This window comes from Microcaecilia unicolor, chromosome 9, assembly GCF_901765095.1.
Source record: "Microcaecilia unicolor chromosome 9, aMicUni1.1, whole genome shotgun sequence".
Taxonomy (NCBI): Eukaryota; Metazoa; Chordata; class Amphibia; order Gymnophiona; family Siphonopidae; genus Microcaecilia; species Microcaecilia unicolor.
This window is the reverse complement of record NC_044039.1, coordinates 33024681-33044445: the sequence shown is the minus strand read 5'-3', so window position 1 is coordinate 33044445 and position 19765 is coordinate 33024681. Positions and strand designations below refer to the sequence as shown.

At 41.4% G+C, this 19765-nt stretch overlaps 1 protein-coding gene across 1 annotated transcript in view; it reads left to right on the top strand.

The window, feature by feature from the left end:
* LOC115477807 (cryptochrome-1-like) overlaps positions 1–19384 on the top strand; it is a 35188-nt gene extending 15804 nt beyond the window's left edge. Inside the window, exons 7-11 of the mRNA XM_030214897.1 lie at positions 3343–3429; positions 11686–11781; positions 15521–15586; positions 16336–16443; positions 19324–19384. Coding sequence (XP_030070757.1) covers positions 3343–3429; positions 11686–11781; positions 15521–15586; positions 16336–16439 — 353 coding nt within the window. The 3' untranslated portion in view covers positions 16440–16443; positions 19324–19384. The remainder of the gene's footprint in view (positions 1–3342; positions 3430–11685; positions 11782–15520; positions 15587–16335; positions 16444–19323) is intronic.
* Positions 19385–19765: the final 381 nt, after the last annotated feature.

Here is a 19765-nt window from a genome sequence, read left to right as displayed (position 1 = left end):
TCACCATAAAGAGTATGGGGACAGATTATTTTGGACGCTGATGCCCACTGGGCAAAAAGTGTCCAGGAATCACTGCTATCTCTTCATTAACCACCAGTAGGTGTCGAAGTCCCAATGGGAGCTCAGTGTGATTTTTATCTCTGCCCTTTTATTGGAACTTGTGCATGCCTCATGGAAAGTCCTAAAGCTGATGTGAAAATTATTTAAAATAGCTGTATTTCCATTGTAAAATTGGATATACAAGTTTATTTTTTGATATCACACATGCCTCACTCCCTAGAAAGCTGTGATCCTAGAATATACTGGCACAAATAGTAGCTTTCTAAAATCACTGTTTCCACATGTATGTGATTTGCATGTGTAAATGTTTCTAAAATTAGGGCCTAAATCTGTAAGTGACAAACACATTAAAAAAATTAGTTGCTTAAATCGTTACGTCTCAAGCCAGTCCTCGGCACACCCAGCCAGTCAGGTTTTCAGGATATTCATAATTACTATGCATGAAATAGATTTGCATGCACTGCCTTCTTGGTGTGCAGATCCATCTCATGCATATTAATTGTGGATATCCTGAACACCTGAATTGTCATTGTGTTCCCCGAGGACTGGGTTGAGAAGCACTGGTTCAAATGACAAATGGATTAATAGACATAAAATGACCAGAGAATTTAAAAGAAATAAACCTTACAAACCTGATTCACAGTGATGTATAGACAGTGCAGAAAGAACTGTTCAAGGAAGGATGAATGCATAGATGAAAAAGTGGTCCAGTAAAAGGTAAAAAAATGTTAAAATATATATAATAAAGGTTGAGTAAGTTAGAAAAAAAAAGCATATAAAAAAGAATAAGAAGAAAAATCCCACGGACTACCAGGGAGTAAAAATTAATAATTGTCTAAAGTGCACTCTGTGCTAATTTTAAAGACCCCCTATTTTGGGGGTAATAAACCATATCGAAAGAGTTTATAAATTTTTATCACAGTTTTATTATATCTGATGTATTGAATCAGTATTCAGAAGCACTTATGCAGTTGATGTCTGCGCCACCGTGACTGCATTAAAGTGCTTTCTTTAGGGGTTAAAAAAAATTCCGGGGAGCTGATAGATAATTTTGGATTTATAAACTTTATATACCAAATTATCCATCTGGAAAGAGAATAGGGGTTGGGAGGTTTATGGTGCACGGCTATTTAAACATAAACATGACATAATGAAGTGGCAATATTCAGCTGCCTTGAAATGGGGGGTGGGGGGGTGGGGGTTGGGATTCAGTAAAGATTTCTCAAAAGTTAGGTTCCAGGATACTGAATGCTAAGCACGAATTCTGTAAAAGCAGTTTCATTTGGAACTCTTTTATAGAATACTAGTTAAACGCACAGTTTCGTGCCTAACTTTGGGCACAAGCACTTACACAAGCCAAAGACTGCTGCAAATGCTCTCACCAAACTACTGTCAGGCACGGAAATGCAAGTATGCTATAACCACGTGCCTAAATCCTGGGACTGTCCCCTTTGGAGTCGAGCATGAGATAAATTAGGAGTGCAGGTTATAGAATAGAGGCTTACTGTAACTATTAATGACTGGCAGCGCTTGTGAACATCAATACTTATCACCTATGTAGCCAGTTAGTTTATGAGCGGATCTTCTATCCGTGCCCAACTTTGGATGACCTATTCAAAATCCAGGGGTATATGTATAAATTATATAATTTGGGTGGGCCGCACAAAGACATTCCAAGTTATACGAGGATATTCAGTTGCACTACTTAAACAGATGGCATCGTTGACTTGTATGTATCATTTGAAATGTCTTAAGGTGTTCCAAATTGCATATTGACCCACATGGCTAATTTTATTGTATACCTATATCTGTAAAACATATATAGAAGCATAAAAATATCCTACTTCTAAAAAAAAAAATATGCCTTGCTGACATCAGTCAAAGGGCAATACTGCACAGAAAACTGTTGGTTGAGGTGGTTTGAGTTTCTTTTAAATTGTTTCTTAGAAGGCCAGTGATTTCCCTTTTTTTGTAAGCTTGCTGCTGATCTTTTCTGTGTGATTTTGTGCTGTAACACGCATTAACCATGTAAGTGCAGTGTAATTTTCCAGTTAATTTATTCAGCAAAAGGTTTGTGAAGTACAAACTCAAAAACACAAACATTCATCTTCACTTTATAGCTGTAATCTCCTGACAACATATTTTTACGAATACACAATATTCTGTGGAAATTGTGGAAGGAAAGCCTCAAAGTTCTTCTAATAACCAGTGTATTAGAGCTTAAAATTCTACAGTCAACATAGAAAACATTCCCTTAGAGTAATCCTGTATAGCTTTTTCTTTTTTCAGAAATTGTTTCTCAAAATTTTGTCACTTAGGGGCCTTTTTTTTACTAAACTGCAGTAAAAAGGGCCCTGCGCTAACAGCAGGGGCCGTTTTTGCTGTGTACTGCTGCTCCTTTTACCGCAGCAGGTAAAAAAGCTGAAAATAATGTGGCCATGGGGTAAGATTGCTCTTACCGCATGGCCATGCGAGGGGGAGCACTTACCACCACCCATTGAGATGGCAGGGCTCTCTCGCTAACCTCGCAGTAACCGGGTAGCGCACAGCGCTGCCCGATTACCGCCGGGTAACCGCCGCGCTAGAAAATACTGCCCTATTTTCTGTAGCGCAGGAAATGGCGCGTGCAAGAGCTGGAACTACCACCAGCGCCCACGTTGGGCCGGCAGTAGCTCCATATTGGCGCAAGGTAAGCTTCGGGGAACTTTGGACCGTACATCAAAACTTCACCAGTGCAGATAGTATTCATGCTACCCATGAATGCTGAATGCACCAGTGAAGTGTTGACTACTTACTGTTTAAAACTTTACTAGGATTATAGCATTCAAACTTCAGAGAGGCAGAAGTGAGGCATGGAGAGAGATTATCAAAATGCTGTCCTGGGAAAAAAGTGTGTGATGCTTGGGCTTCTGTGTTTGTGTGAACATATTTAAGAAGTGCCTTTTTTACGTTCTTATGCTTGAGATTTGATTTAGATTTATTTATTTAAGGATGAGAACGTAATTGTGAAGATACTATCGCAGCTTTTCAGTAGTATATGAATCCCAAGCCATGTTTGTAAAAAGCTGAAAAAAGCCTAATTTTAAAAATATGGTTTGATAAAAAAAAAAATAAAACCGCTTATGAACATCCCTCAGAAAAATCAGGAAACCTGTATATGGACCTAATAATGGTTATGCAGAAGTTTGCCACCTTAATTTAGAAAAGATTAGTAAGAGGATTGGTCCAGAAATGTATAGAATAAAACCAAGTGGAGCAAAACGTTTCTGCTTCTGTTTGTAGGTCTTCTCGCATCAGTGCCTTCTAACCCAAATGGAAATGGTAATGGTGGTCTAATGAGTTACTCACCAGGAGAAAGTACTACAACCGGTAAGTTTTTATAGAGCAGTTTCTTTCCTTTTGTTAGTAGCAATGATACAACTTGAAATTCCTATAGCTAAGATGCAACAAGTAAGCGTGTTTTACTTGTAATTGCTGTTCTCTGAGGACAAGCAGGACATTTTCTCACATTTGTGTGATGTCATCTGACAGAGCCCGATGCATACTCTACCCAGCATTCTATAGTTTTAAGAAGCCTTTGGCAGCATCCCACTGTGCAAGTGCCTTTTTGCCTGGCATGAGCATGTGAGATTAGCTTTCTTCGTTTTTCTGTGGAGCAGAGAGGTGGTGTCACGAAACACCTAGCCTCCTTCCTGGGGCTACCCCGCGGCCACTTAGAGGGTCTTTACCCAGCACAGCTCAGGTCCGCCTACACCTGCCTCTTGTGCTCTACACTAGCACCCTCCTCCCACCTTCTGGGTTTCAACCACCCCTGGTCAAGTCTCCCACTCTTAAATTATCTCCAGTAATTCCTAGGTGACTGGGGCCACACTCCCAGTGATTCCACAGTTCCTAGAAAGCACCCACAGACCCAACACATAAACCACCAGGGTTTTTAATCAGTCCAGACAAGCAGAGGCAGTAAACTAAAAATGTTTGTCATGAAAATTAGAACAATGAACAGAAGAGATGCAATCAGCAAACAATAATAGGTAACTGAAATATAGATAAATTATAATGCTATCTAAACATTTGTTTACTATTTAAATAATACCCAGGGAGGTTAGGACTTATAGCTGCTCACAGGTTATCAAATATAACTGTTCACAGGGCTTCAGCAAAGAGGTCTTTCTCTCTGTCCTCCCTGGCTAAGACTGGAGAAAAAGCCAGTACATCCTAGCTGAAGTTTAGCTTCTGAGCCAATCAGAGCCCAGAACAACATTTTTTTAAAAATAGTTGGCCACATCACTTCAGGTTTACTTCTTCTCTGTGTTAAACTAAGAAGAACAGTCATTTATCTGTAACAGCTTTAAACACCTGCTGGCCAAACTAGAGAAATACACTTCATGAAATATTATTGTAATTCATACGCTGGAAAATTCACCATTTCGCCACAGGTGGTATCTAGTGAGCTCTCCTCGGCGCATCTATTATTGTTAAAGTGCCTTCCCTCGTGGTACATATTTTTTTTTTCTATTTTTCACTCTTCTCCTTTGCCACTTGATTATTCTTAGCTTTTTGGCAAGTTTGTTTCCTTCATTTTTTTTCACGGCTGCTATGGCCTGCTTTTAGGCCTGAGCACCAGTTGAGGAATTTTTCTATTTTCTGTGAAGAGATTTTTCCATCTCTCACAATTGAGGTGTTTGATTTTGTATCGGATATTTTCTCCTCGGTGTCTCAAATTCCCAGGTGCAACAGAGTAATCTAACCCCGATAGTTGGTGTCTGTCATGCTTGAGCCTTGACTATAAGGCCTCAAATTGGGTTCTCTGTTTAAAAATGCAGAAAAGGACTCAAAAGAGCAGAGCCCCGAGTGCTTTTAAGACTGATCCATTGGCATTGGTCCCCATGGCTGGAGTTGCTGCATCAGACACTTGGGGGTACACGAGCATTGAGGAGATCTCCCTTTGCCTCAACTTCAGTCACCAGTAGGGCCGCATCGGACCCGTAACTGAGAATGCGCCTGGATTCGACATTCTTTGTCAGCACTGAGGAATCCAAATGTACATTGAGCGAGTACGAAAATGTACAGACATCGGTCTCCTTTGAAGCACGGTGCCAGGAACCCTGAGTCATCAGTACCCCCAATACCCAAGAAGCATCAGTGCTGTGAGGACTGCACCAGTCTCCTTGTCACTGAGACCAGCCTTCCTATTCGGCATTGGCATCTTCACGGGTTATCGCCAAACCAACACCAGCCCCACCTTTACTGATGCCTACCTCAGAGGAACTGTTGCAGGCCTTGCTTCAGGAGAACAGATCTTAGCCTAGCGCAATGCCGAGGCTCTGAGGGAGTCAACCATGGTCCCATCCCAGCCAATTCTGGAGGCCCATGCCTTGTGTTTGCCCATATTTTGACATTGGCGCCTAGAAGGGGGCTGTCATTGGCCTAGGAAGAGGCAGTGCTCCTCTCCAGCCCATTGGGGGAGGAAGCTTCCTCGATGTGCAGGTTAGAACCTGTCCTTCGGCACTCACACTCTGTGAGTGTAGACATACATCTAGTTGCCTGAGACAGCCACAGACTCTGCCTTCTCCAGAGGCACTCCAACCATTCCTGGGTGTCTGACGTAGAAACAGAGAGGGTGTCTCGAAGGAGGCCTCCTTTGGTCTGCCTTCAGACCCTACCCTGTCGTAGGAAAGGAGAAATACCCACCAGAGGAGCTCTCCTTTGTTGGATTTTTGAGGGGAAATGGCTAGGGCCATTCCATTTCATTTGAAAATCGAGGACAAGCCCAGGGCTGCTATTTTGGATAACCTTGATTGTGTGAATCCCCCTAAGGAGGCTGTGACTGTGCCCGTGCATGACCTCCTATGGCAAGCGTAGGTAAAGAATTGGGAGACCTCTCTCTGTGCAACCAGTTCCTAAGAAGGCAGACTCCATATATGAGTCCAGAAGACTCCTGGATTCGAGAAGGCCCAGCTTCCCCACCACTCTATGGTGGTCAAATCCACTTTCAAGTGACCATCCCAGATTGCCTACCGGTGGGAGGGAGACCACATTTTTTCCATTTCAGATGATTCCTTATAATATACTGGTAGGTTCTCAAAATATTCCAGAGAGTTATGCTCTATTTGCATCAGACTCCTCCAGTTGTCAACCAGAACCATCTTTTTACAGCTCAGCACCTAGAAGTGCTTGCAGAGGAACTTTCTTCCCTTCTATAGGTCCATGTAATCAAACCCATTCCACCAGGAGAAGAAGGGAGGGGATTCTATTCCAAGTACTTCCTAGTGACCAATAAGAACGGGGGGATTTCAGCCCATCCTAGACCAAAGGCCCCAAACAAATATCTAGTCAAAGAAAAGTTCAGGATGATTTCCCTGGGCACCCTGTTTCTCATGATTCAGGCAAATGATTGACTATGCTCCCTGGACTTGAAGGATGCTTACCAGTCTCAAAAGACACCTCAGATTCCAAATGCTGCCAGTATCATGTCCTGCCATTTGACCTTGTGTCCACTCAGAGTGCTCACAAAGCATCTAGCCATAGTCCCAGCATAGCTATGCAGCCTTGGTGTCATGTGTTTTCCTAATTGGATGATTGGCTAGTCAAGAACACCTCTTGGGACAGTGCTGTATCGGTGCAGAGAACTATTCGGGTGTTAGAGCTACTAGGGTTTATCAACTACCCAAAGTCCCGTCTCTTCCCAGTACAGCAATTGGAGTACATTGGAGCTCTGCGAAACACGGTTCAGGCTCGGGCCTACTTACCTCAGAGGTGGGAAGATGCTTTAATTTGCATCATCACTTAGGTCCAGCACAACCAGCAGGTCACAGCTCGGCAGATGTTGAGGTTGTTAGGCCACATGGCCTCCACAGTGCATGTCACACCCATGACACACCTCCATTTGAGAGTTGCCCAATGGATTCTTCCTTCCCAGCCGTGTCAAGCCACCAGGAACCTTGCAGATGTCATTTTGGTCACACTGGAGTTGGCTGAGTCGCTTCTTGGGTGGACAATTACCAAATTGTTTTGATTAGAACAATCAGGTTGCCATGTACTATGTCAACAAGCAGGGGGTATGGACTAATATCCTTTGTGTCAGAAAGCAGTTGGGATGTGGCAGTGAGCCACCAGCCACACATGATTCTCTGAGCCATATACCTGGTGGAGAAAGACAACAGCCTGGCAGACAGACTGAGCAGGGTAGTGCAACCACACGAGTGGTCTTATAACATGGGTGTTGCCCTCAAGATCTTCAGAGTGGAGCCACCCCCTCAGTGGATCTTGATGCCATTCATCTCAACAACAAGGTCCCTTAGTCTTCTCCAGACGAGGAAGGCTAGAGTCGGATGCCTTCCTTCTCGACTGGGGGGGGGGGGGGTGCTTCTGTATGTGTATCCTTCAATCCCTCTGATAGGGAAAACTTTGCTGAAACTCAAGCAGAACCAGGGAACCATGATTTTTGTTGAGCCTTACTGGCTGACAGATTTGGTTCTTCCTTCTTCTAGAGTTGTCCTTTGAAGAACCATGGAGGTTGAAGTGTTTTCCAATCCTCATTACACAGAATGAGAACATAAGACTATAAATGTTGCCAAACTGGGACAGACCGAAGGTCCATCAAGCCTAACATCCTTTTTCCAACCATGGCCAATCCAGGTTACAAGTACCTGGCAAGATTCCAAAACAGTACAATACGTTTTATGCTACTTATCCTAGAAATAAGCAGTGGATTTTCCCCAAGTCCATCTTAATAATGGCTTATGGACTTTTCTTTTAGGAAGCTATCCAACCCTTTTTTTTAAACCCTGCTAAGCTAACTGCTTTTACTACATTCTCTGCCAATGAATTCCAGATTTTAATTACACTTTGAGGGGTCCTTTTACTAAGGTGCATGGAAAAATGGCCTGTGGTAGTGTAGGCAACAACTTTTCTTCCTGCTCTGCTGTGTCATGCCCAAGGAGGTTGGATCTTCTGCAACACCAACCAATACTGTGCTTAGGGAGGCTTCCAAAAAAGAGACTACTCGGAATTCTGGGATTTGTAGTTTCTGGATCAGTGTGCATTGTGCACAGTGCAAGGCAATGGACTGCAATCCCAGTCCTCCAAGAAGGGCTCGTTGTAACTCTTCCACTCATGCTCAGTAGGAGCATGTGAAAAAGAGCTCCTTCCTTGTTTCCTGTTAATGTGTTTACGGAAATGGTAGGTGCTATTAATATTACTGATTGGAGATGTGGGTTTTTTTATACAATTGTTGAGATTTATTTTGCGAGCATTAGTATTTTCACTTCTACCTTATTTCAGAGCATCTGCTTAGGAAATACAGTGCCTAGAAAAAAAGTCCTGTTATTTTTAGCAGTGGATGAAGCCTGTAACTTGTACTTCATCCTGACCAGCTCTTTTTTTTTTTTTTTTTTTTTAATAGAGACGTAACTTGACCTTTTATGCATTATTTGGGGTGATAGAGGGGGTGAAGGTGGTTGTGTTCTTTATTGTCACAACAATTTTATGTTTATCAGCTTCTGCAAATCACACAGACACTGTTCAGATTTTGTGACCTGAATAGGCAGCTTTGTTTTGGTTCCTTTACATGTCCTTGTGGAGTGACACATATGTAAATTAGGTCGGGCGCCTAATGGGATTTTAATGTAGGTGTATAAAAGGGTAATGACTACATTTCACTTTTTTTGTTGATTAATAACCCCCCACCCATTTACAAAGCAGCACTAGCTGCTGCTGGTGCTGTAATGCCAGCCCAGCCCATTTTGAATGGGCTGTCGGCATTGCCACGCAGCTTTGTAAGCAGGGGGGGAAATGCTGTCTGTGATTTTATGTGATGTTTTCCTGGATGGTCTCCCTAATACTGCCATTTTTGCAGTTTGCTTGATGTGCTTCTCAAGTATAGCACGAATAATTATACTTTTGTGCTACCCTGATGTCCTATGTGTACTATATTGTATATGATGAGAAACGTTGGGACTGTGATCAAATTTAAGCAAAGAGGCAATTTACACAGCAGTTATAAAACTTTGAGAAAGAAATAGAATTAAAAAAAATTAGTTTCTTAGCTAGTCATAATTCAGAATCTGCTGTAAAGACTAATGGGGGAATGAAGAAGATCACTCACGGGGATGGGCGGGGACGGAGGAGATTACTCACAGGGACGGGTTAGATTCTGGCAGGGATGAGCGGGGATGGGTTTGATTCCGGCGGGAACGGGCTGCATTTCTGTCCCCTGCAACTCTCTAGTCTGAATGTTGAGAGCATAGAATTTGCATCTCCAACAGCCTGAGAGTGTCTTCAAGATTCTGCTGGCTTCCAGGAAAGACTTTACCAAGGATGTTTGCCGTCTGGTGTGAGAGCAAGGCTAGATCCTCTTTTCCAACGCAAAAACTGCTTGAGTACCTCCTACACCTCTCCAAGTCTGGTTTCAAGACTAACTCTGTAAGGGTTTACCTCTGTGTTAGTGCTTACCATCACTGTGTAGGAAGTAAGCCCATTTCTGTACAAACTCCCCATCAAACCTCCGACTGTGTAATGGGACCTCAACGTCGTCCTCACTCAGCTGATTAAAGTTCCTTTTGAGCCACTTGATTCCTGTCATCTGAGGTACCTTGTGTTTGGTGGAGGTCACTTCAGCTCTTAGAATCAATGAGCTGCAGGCCCTAGTAGCTGATCTGCCTTACACAAAGTTTCATCATAACAGAGTAGTTCTCCGCACACATCCTAACTTCCTTCCTAAGGTGGTGTTGGAGTTCCATCTTAACCAGTCAATTGTCCTTTCAACATTTTTCCCCAAACTTCACACGTATCCTGTTGAAAGCGCACTGTGCACACCTTGGACTGCAAGTGAGCCTTAACTTTCTGAATGGGAGTGGACTAAAGCCCATAGATGGTCCACCCAATCCTCCAGGTAGGGAAATACATGAACGTCAAGGCTGCATAGTGATGCTGCGACTATGGCTAGACATTTTGTGAACATTCTGGGAGCAGACATAAGGCCAAATGGCAGGATATACAATACTGATAGTGGTGTTTCCCCAACTGGAATCTGTGGTACTTTCTGTAACTGGAAAGTATCTGAATGTGGGTATTATCATCCTTTTGTTTCTTTCTTTCAACCCAAACAGAATTGGTGCAGCCTTTGGTAGACGCACTTTATCTAGTTGGCTAGCAGATTGTATCTCTTTCACTTATGCCCAGACTTGACTGACTCTGGAGAGTCATGTCACAGCTCACAATGTCTGCGCCATAACTGCGTCGGATCCCACTTGATGGTGTCTAGAATCAAACTTCACCCTCCTCGGCCCATTTTTATTCTGTTCCAGGAATGTATATAAGTTAAGATTGATTAGTTTCTGGTTGACCTTGCTGTTGCAAGTCCCTATTGTCCTTGATTTGTTTTCGGTGAGCCTAGTAACTAGGGATTACCAAATGTGAGAATCAACGTCCTGCTTATCCTCGGAGAAAGTTCACCTGTAGCAGATGTTCTCCGAGGACAGCAGGACATGTAACTGTTTTCCATTTTTAATACAATAGGAATATAAACCATAAAACAAACTATCAGTAAATGGAATAATGCTGTAGATGAGTGATATCAATATGAAAACATGTCTTCTAAGAGAGGTTTGACATCTGTTCCTTTATCCAAGTTATTATGTAAATAAATTACTAATTAGAGGGCAATTTTCAAAACTGTTTACCTGGGTAAAATAGTTTATCTCAAAATCTCCTTCCTCTTGTTGACTAAAAAGTGCATATGGTATTCACAAGTGGGAAGGGCTGTGCATGCTCAGAACTTTACACTGGTTGTGAACTCCAGGAGAGCTGTCTATCTCAGCACTGTCAGGTTCCACCCGCTTGTGTACCTGGTCAATCCTGCTATCTACAGAGAACATCTGTTACAGGTGTAAGCAGCTTTGTTTTTCAGGTACATGGCTGTATTTTATTAAAAAAATGTGTAAATAAGTGAAATTCTTAGGAAGAAAAAAGAACAGATAATAAACAGAATGAAGACTGAAATAAAAAAGCAGAATGTTCATATATTTCCCCTTTTTCTTCTGCATTCATTTTTGTTCAGAAGCAGTCACACAGTGTTGTTCTACTGTTGCCTACCACATATGCAGAATCTTCCAATCACTTCCACTCCTGCACACTTAGAAGGCTGCCAGATGTAATTCTTAAAGCTACTTTTAGCTCAGCCCCATACTAATTAAAATGCTTGAGGACTATATCAGCAGCACTGTGATCAGAAGAGAAAATTGGAAATCTGAGGTGCTGATATGGCCTTGGCAGCACACACTGTGGGCTTTCCTTTGTCTACAAATTTTCATGCCTAGAATCTTGACTGCTTTGACTTTACATGCTACAAAGCAATAAGCCAACATTTTTCAGCAAACGTTGAAGTCAAACTTTAAAAAAAGATTTAGAGAACTGTATTTTAATTAGTTATTTGTGTTGTCGTGTTCCTTCCGCAGTACACACTATTTCTTGATCCTGTTTCATGCTTGATATGTCTTACCAGTAAATATGTGAATTTTTTACCTACTGGTATCTGTACAGCTTTTCAAAATAGAATCTGATTATAATAAATAGCATTATAGAATGTGAAACAAAAATTTGTATTGCTTTTTCCCCCTTAATCAGGAGCCCAGATGGGTGGTACTGATGGTCATGCAACCGGTATTCAGACAGTTTCCCAGGTAGAGCCTAATACGGGGTCAAGTGGAATTCAGCATCAAGGTATTATTGAGTTATTTGTTTTATTCATTCATCCTCATCTTATATAAACAGCCTTTCCCCAAAGGCCTAAAAGCAAATTACAAAAAGTAGTAGAGATTTCAGTAATGTCTTGTAGGGATTACTTGTGAATAAATGTTCGCATGCTTTTTGTTCAGTTCTAACAGCCTTATTGAATAAGTAAAAATATTTTTTTATTTTTGTAACAGTAAGTTCTGTGGTAAAGAACCCCTGTTTTAAAGGCACTAGTGATGAGTCACCTGCCTCCTCCTCACCCCCCCCCCCTTAGAATTATTTTGGAATATCCAAAACTTGCATCTTATCCAATATTCAACAGATATATGTGAGAATAAGTTTGTATAGTTGTTTGTATCTAGAAAAGCAGTGCTGAATATTTACATATTCATTTCAACTACAGCAGCTTAGCCTGACACACAAATTACGTAGCTCCATATTTTAGGAAAAAGTACTTTTCAGCACCAAACATAATTGTGCTTCATTGTATGACTTTGTTGGTGACCATGTTCACTATGTTCAGGAGTGTATAGTGATTCAAATACAACAACTTGATCTTAGAAGTTAAAGTGTTATATAAACTCTGGTCTTGACATAGTCAGTCGTGAAAGTAAGTCGTATAAAGGTAAACATTTATTGATGTCATGCAGTACATGTGACGCCATACCAGACAGGTCAGTTGAAGAATTTCAAATAAACTGTTTATCAGTACATTGTCTGCGTGCATCCAGACGATTGTGTTGGTTTGGGTGCGTTTGCACATCACTCGCTCGTTTGGATTGTTGCTGAGATCGGATCTTAAGTTAGTCTGTGACATCATTGGTAGCCCCTGATAAAATCTTCTTAAGTGATTTGTAGTGTAGTTCCATGACTACTTCTGTTCAGTTTTCTGCTACAGGCAAAGAACTTTAGTGATAATCTGAATTTAGTCTAACTGACCTCTTTGACTTTGTTTTTCTCTCTCAGCTGTTTTGTTCTTACATATGCTGATCTTTAATGCAAAGTGATTAAACTGTTCATGAAACATACAGCTTGTCTCATTTGAAGTACTCTTAAAACAAAGTGGGGAAAGAATGCAGAACATATATGTGCATGTGTGTGTTGAGGCAGTTGCATGGGTAGTGTGTTTTTTTTGTTTTTTGAAGCATGCACAGTTGCAGGGTGAGGGGCAGTATTGAGGGTGGTGACAGTTTGAACAATTAAGAGAGAGCAGGCAGACGTAATTTGAAAGGAAGAATTCCCTAATTGCTATGTTTCTTTGTATGTAAGTTTCTATGCTACAGAAGCTGGAATGCCCTTCTCCCATCGAAATGCTTTGGCCCATTTTTTTTTTTGGGGGGGGGGGGGGGCTTATCTTGAACCTCCAGTCCAATTTGGCCCATTTTGAATTTGATGCCTATCTTTACCTGTTTTTCCTCACATACCTAGTTTCATTCCATTCATCAAATTTTTGGAGCATTATTTTGCCCCCAGACACACAGGCATTTCTTGACTCTTTTTGTATAATTCTATCTTCTGTTGAATTGGAAAAATTGTTTAAAAAGATATAATTTTTCATATGAAGAAAAAAGGAGATAAAGCATGCAGTGGGCTCAGGAATTCTTTTTGGTCCCTCTGTATGTAGGTGTGGGTCTCTGTGTGCATCTGACCTAGAGGGGAGAGGAGGGACAGTTTGAAATAGTGCAGATCGCAAATGTTCCATTTTTGGAAAGAATAAGATATCAAAGAGTACATTTTACTTTTAAACCACAGGTTGCCACTCTAAAGGAGAAGTGAATTCCAGCTTCTGTAGCATAGAAACTTACAGTGAACTCAACAGGGAATTCCTCCTTTCAAACTGCCTCTAACTGTTTTCCATAACAATTGGTAACATAAGAATAGCCATACTAGGTCGGACCAATGGTCCATATAGCCAAGTAATTTCCAACATTGGCCAAACCAGGCCACAAGTACCTGGCAGAAACCCAATTAGTTAGCAACATTCCATGCTACCAATCCTGGGGCAAGCAGTGGCGTCCCCCATATCTATCTCAATAACAGACTATGGACTTTTCCTCCAGAAACTTGTCCAAACCTTTTTTTAAACCGAGATATGCTAACCGTTGTTACCACATCTTCCGACAGCGAGTTCCAGAACTTAACTATTCTTTAAGTGAAAAAAATATTTCCTCCTATTGTTTTTGAAAGAGTGAAAAATCGATTCACTTTTACCTATTCTGCACCACTCAGGATTTTATAAACCTCAATCATATCTTCCCCCCCCAACCCCCCCAGCTGTCTTTTCCAAGCTGAAGTCCTAAACTCTTGAGCCTTCCCTCGTATGGGAGGAGTTCAGTCCCCTTTATCAATTCGGTTACTCTTCTTTGAACATTTTCTAATTCTGCCATATTTGTTTTGAGATATGACAGACAGAATTGAACGCAATACTCAAGGTGAGGTCACACCATGGAACGATAGAGGCATTATAATATTCTTGGTTTATTTTGCATCCCTTTCCTAATTCCTAGCATCCTGTTTGCTTTTTTTTTTTTTTGGGGGGGGGGGAGTTGGGGAGAAAATATTCTGTTTTTGGGGTACTTTATTTTTTTTTCTCACTTTCAATGGAGTTTTGCTTGTTTTTGATGATTATCTGCAATCTCCATAACTAAGTCACAGCTTCTTTTTCCCTCTAATCCTTTCATCACTTTTTACCTATTCAACCTCTCTTTTACATGTGTCCTAGCAGTAGAGGACTGCTTTATTATACAGTAGTAGTAGCTTCATTGGCAGCCTGGTGCTCCCGTGGCCATAGCAATAGACACCAGATGCCAGATTTTAGCAGTCTTTAATTTTTATATAGTACCTCCACCATGAGCAATTGACAAGCAGGTGTGTGAAGTGATATTTTAGAACATGGGTACATGGCCATGTAAAGGTACACATCTTATTCCAGAAAGCCTAATTATGTAAGAAATTAAATATTAGGACAATCAAGAGTGACTTGTAAAATCAATCCAATAGTGCCAAATCAGTGATAAATGGATATTTTGAGAAACATGATTGTGTGGAGTAGAGGAGTAGCCTAGTGGTTAGAGGACCAGTCTGGACATCGAGAGGTGGCTGGTTCAAATCCCACTTCTGCTCCTTGTATCTTTGGCAAGTCATTTAACCCTCCGTTGCCTTGGGTACAAAATTAGATTGTGAGCCCTCCAGAGGCATAGACATACCCAGTGTACCTGAACGTAACTCACCTTGAGTTACTACTGAATAAGGTGTGAGCAAAATCCAAATAAATTCTACTGCTTATGAAACTACTAGTAAAAAAGCCCCGTTCTGATGCAAATGAAACGGGGGCTAGCAATGTTTTCTTCTGTGTGCATGTGGGAGTGTGTGTCCCTGCCCTCTGGCCTCTCTCCCCTCCCCCCTCTGAGTCCTTCACTGTTACAGAGCCAGCGATTTGATTTCGTGCTCTGCTGTTTTCTTCACTGACTGTGTTACAGAGAGGGCGGGGCAGACACTCCTAGGGAAACCGGATATCTCGCCCCTTCACACTTCCGGCTGGAGGCTTCATAGAATGTTGGTGTTGCCTTTTATATAGAGAGATAATTAGCATATTGTTTATATAGATTTCTGGCAGAATTAGCACCAGTTTGTTTTTGGTTTTTTTTAGTGTTACAAGAGAGCCAGTCATTGATGGGCAAAGTGATCAAATGCATTTAAAACTGTTCAAACTTTTGTTTTCTTGTAGGTTATTGTCAAGGGAGCAGTTTACATTATGCTCATGGAGACAGTCAGCAGAATCACTTACTACAAGGTGATTGTTTTTAAAAGGTTTGATCAATGGGACTAGTAGATTCAGTAGCAGTACTGTGCACTTCCATGTGGAGAACTGGGGCTTGATTCCTGAGCCAAAGTCTTTAGCTGTAATGGCTGGGCTGAATAAATCGGGAAGAGGGGGGGGGGGGGTTATGCAACAAGATAAAAAAAATAAATAAAACCTTGGGTAGTTGCAAAAGAAGACCCAGGAAGCCCAAAGGAGGCTTGTTGCAGTTAAACTTTAAACCCCGAAAACCAGAGGAAACTACTGGGCCAAAAAATAAATAAATTAATATTTGAACAGGAGCAGACTTTGATCATTTGTTCAGGCTACTATAGGAAGAGTATTACTGGAGCCCAATGTAGAGATAACTCTGTAGTTGCAGACTGTTGTGAGTGGTTGGGTGATGGCAATACAATGATATTTCATAATGGTGATGCCAATTTCTGACGTGTTGATGTACTATGATGTAAATCACTGGGTTAACACAGGCCGTTGAAATGTATAAGTGATGAATGGAAGCAACTTTCAGTGGATTTCTTAGACAATAGATGTATGACCTGGAAGAGTAAGCTTGTACAAGGAGGCAGAGATGACAAAATGGTATAGGAAGGGTGAATGACAGGAGAGGAATGGATTGGGGTGGGGAGGGAAGCCACAGTGGAAGTTGAAGAGGAACATGCCACTGTTTGAGTATTTAAAATTAAAAGGAATGTAAAATTCAATTTGAATCTCAATTTTTTTAGGAAAAAGTACCCTCAACACTGGTGTAATCAGTGGGAAACGCCCAAACCCAGAAGAGGAAAAACAAAGCATTGGTCCTAAAGTACAGCGACAGAGTACTGTTTAATTGGGTAAGGAACTATGATCCATTTATAAAGTCACACACATATTTTACGGGAGACAGTGGCCAAAACTCTCCCAAGTCCCTGACTGATTTCTACAGATATTACTCAAAGAGCAAACACCCCTAATGGCAGCGAGTTCAGCCACTCTCTTAGTCCCTCCAGGTGTGGATTCCCTTTATCTGTCTCAGGTGTGGAGATGGCCACAATGCCTCCCCAACAGCATCAATCTTGAAAGTACTTCCGTCCTAAAGAGCTGAATGACTGGGGAGTGCATTCCTTCTTCACCCAGGGAGGTTCTGGGTTTGAACCCATGTCCTGTTGCAGATGGGCCCTCTAGAAGAGAGAGAGTCTCAAAGCTGTCCAATGTTCCCATTACCACTCTGAGCCACTTTGCCCATCTGGGCACATCCTCTGAGGGCCTTCATCCCCTCTAACTCCAAGGGAAGGCAGGGGGTCACATGCATGGAGAGCCACTCTCTGGAGCCAGAGGCCCCCCCCCCCCCACTGATCTAGTGTGGTTTGATTGGGGGGTAGCACCCCCCCCTCCAAAAACAATTCCCTGGGGACTGCTGCACCTTCTCGTGAAGCAAAGCGATGGGATACCAGAGCCAAGGACAAACTAGCCACCATTGTTCTGCCATGAGTCACAAGAGAGAGTCTGAAGCAGGATTAGCATCCCTTCAGTTCATCTCCGCCATATCCCCCAATGCTATTTTAATAAAGAAATGGCTCATTGCAAGCTCAGCAAATGAACTGGCAGCTCTAAGCTGCCAGTCCCTGAGGAAAGAGCAGCAGGGGCTTGCTTGCTTTTCCTGCTGCCCGCCAACACTTCAGCCAGGTGCCCCCCAGACATTCTTAGTACTGCTTTTGTAATTGATCTCTCTGATTTTCTTTACACTGTATTTCCAGGAACAGGAGCCAAACCCCCAGGGGGCTGGGTGGGGACCCCCATACCCTTCACCCCCCCCCCCCCCCCTGCCGTAGGCTATGACCTTGTAAGGACTGAGCCTGAATGCCACCCAATGGACACCCTAATGTTGCCCATTCTGAACAGTCCTCAAATTGATTATGTACATATGTTGTAAGCAGCTTTGAATTATTGCAAAGTGGCATATAAACTTAAGTTTAAATCCGAGTGCAATTAGCATTGGCCATGTCAACATCCAAAAGCCTTCAGATTGCCCACATACTGGAGATCAACATACACACATTGTTCCTGTGTAGGGCTCTGTAGCAGTCCTGACTTGTTCTTTCTTTCTTTCCGCAGGAAGTATACTAGTATTCTAAAGTTCGGCCTTTTATAGGTAGGGCTGTTGCTGCCTACCTCTAAAATTCATAGGCCTTAGGTAGGATTACCATATGGCTCCAGAAGAAGGAGGACAGATGAGCCGGTCTGGGGTTTACGTCCATTGCTTTCAACCTTACCTAGTGCTGTTTTAGTTTGAACATGTTTGCTACGTATATCTGGAATGTATTTTTGGTAGGGTTTGTGTTACTTTCAAATTTTTTGCTAGATGGAGAGTTTGAGTTGCTGCTATTGAGGTGACTCCAGAATTGTAACATGGTGTACCTTGGCTTTACCTGGTGAAGGTATAATTATATATTTTTTTTCTTTTTTATACATGCTTTATAAATTGAATATTGTTATCATAACTGAGAGCCTGAACCAAGGCCTGAGACTTTGGTTCAGGATCTAAAATGAGGAGAAAACCTTACAGGCCCATGACTAACCCGAACTTCAGTGTGGCTAATCCGTTTGACATTCTGATGCAGCGAAGAATGAGAAACGGGCGTAAGTGGGAAAAACAGAGTAACATCGTTTAGCAACATTGTGGTCACAGATGTTTTTGGTGAAAAATAGAACAAGATGGCTTCTCTTTGGAGTCTCAGATATAGAAGTAATTTCATGAAGCAATATTCTGTACTCCCATTGAGATATCCTGATCTGCTAAATTGTGCTAATAAAGAGCAAACTGATGTAGCCTTGGGTGTGATGTATTTCTTCCTCGGTATTAGTGGGTGGACCACTATATTGGGAGGGATAAAAGCACCCTAAAAAATACAAAATCACAATACAAAATAAAGTTTCAAATCCAGATAGTGGAGTTGAATTCTGTATTAATACATATTGGTTTATTTCTAATATGTAAAGATTATTGTGTGAAATAAGCCATGTTGGGGGCAATAGCAAAAGAATCATGACATATGATCCATGATTACATCAATGTATGTGTTTATCCCTCCGCTTTGAAGTTTTGGAAGTAGCAGGTTAATTATTAACTACATAAATGTTCAAATGACAAGGTTTATATCCCTTTTTAAAATTTCCACCCTAGTTGCATCATTGGAGGGGCTGGCTCTGTCTAAACCTACCCCCCCCCCCCCACCCCTTTCAGCTTCCCAAACAGCGAGTTCTGATCATATGCTAATGAACATTCTTAGATAGTATAAATTCTTAGAAAAGTAAACAGTCCTTTTATCTACAGTGAATCTTATCTACATGAGATTTTTTTATAAATGGCTTGCTGAATCAGTGTTTTTGTTAAAATATTTGTTATAAGAATGATAATTATAAAAGTCTGTTTTCTTGTATAGCCTTTGCACATCTCACTTTAGTCTTAATAGGGAGCCATGGTTGTAAAAGGTCTCCAGTATGTGAATTTCTCTCGTTTCGTTCCTTAGGTGTTTCAAATGACCAAAGTATGCAATTTGTTTGGTTGATCACTGGGTCAGTTGACTTAGCATAGTTATTCACCGAGATACTAATGACAGTCCTTGACGCTGAGGAGCAAGTATATGAACTACAATTAATTTTGCTGTTCTTCTGCCTCTATATAGTTCTCATGGGAATGCCATTTTAATTTCTGAATTTCACTCTACTTTCAGTGTTGGAAGACGTGAAGCACAGAATATGTCCAGAGCAAGCTGCTCTTTCAGTATTTGAGCTTATATTAAGGTAGACCATTCTTAAATGGGGTGTAAAGAGTGCTCTTTCAGGAACTGATTGGTAAATGTTCATTGTTATAACCATTTTTGAAATACTTTACAACTGCATTTTTATGGTTTTAACTTTTGATGACTTTTAGAAAGGACAATTTGTATGTATGCATTTGGGGATGTATTGTTGACAAAAATGTAAATAATTTATAATTCATAATTTAGTTACTCATCAATATATTTTGATAATTTTTCATGGATGGTAAGTTTTCAAACTGGTATGTAAAACGATCTTCTTTGTAGTGGTTAACTATCTTTGTCTTGAGGCAGTTTAGATCTTTTTGATTTGTTTATTTTTGGGGGAACAATATGTTGAGTTGTGTATGGATCT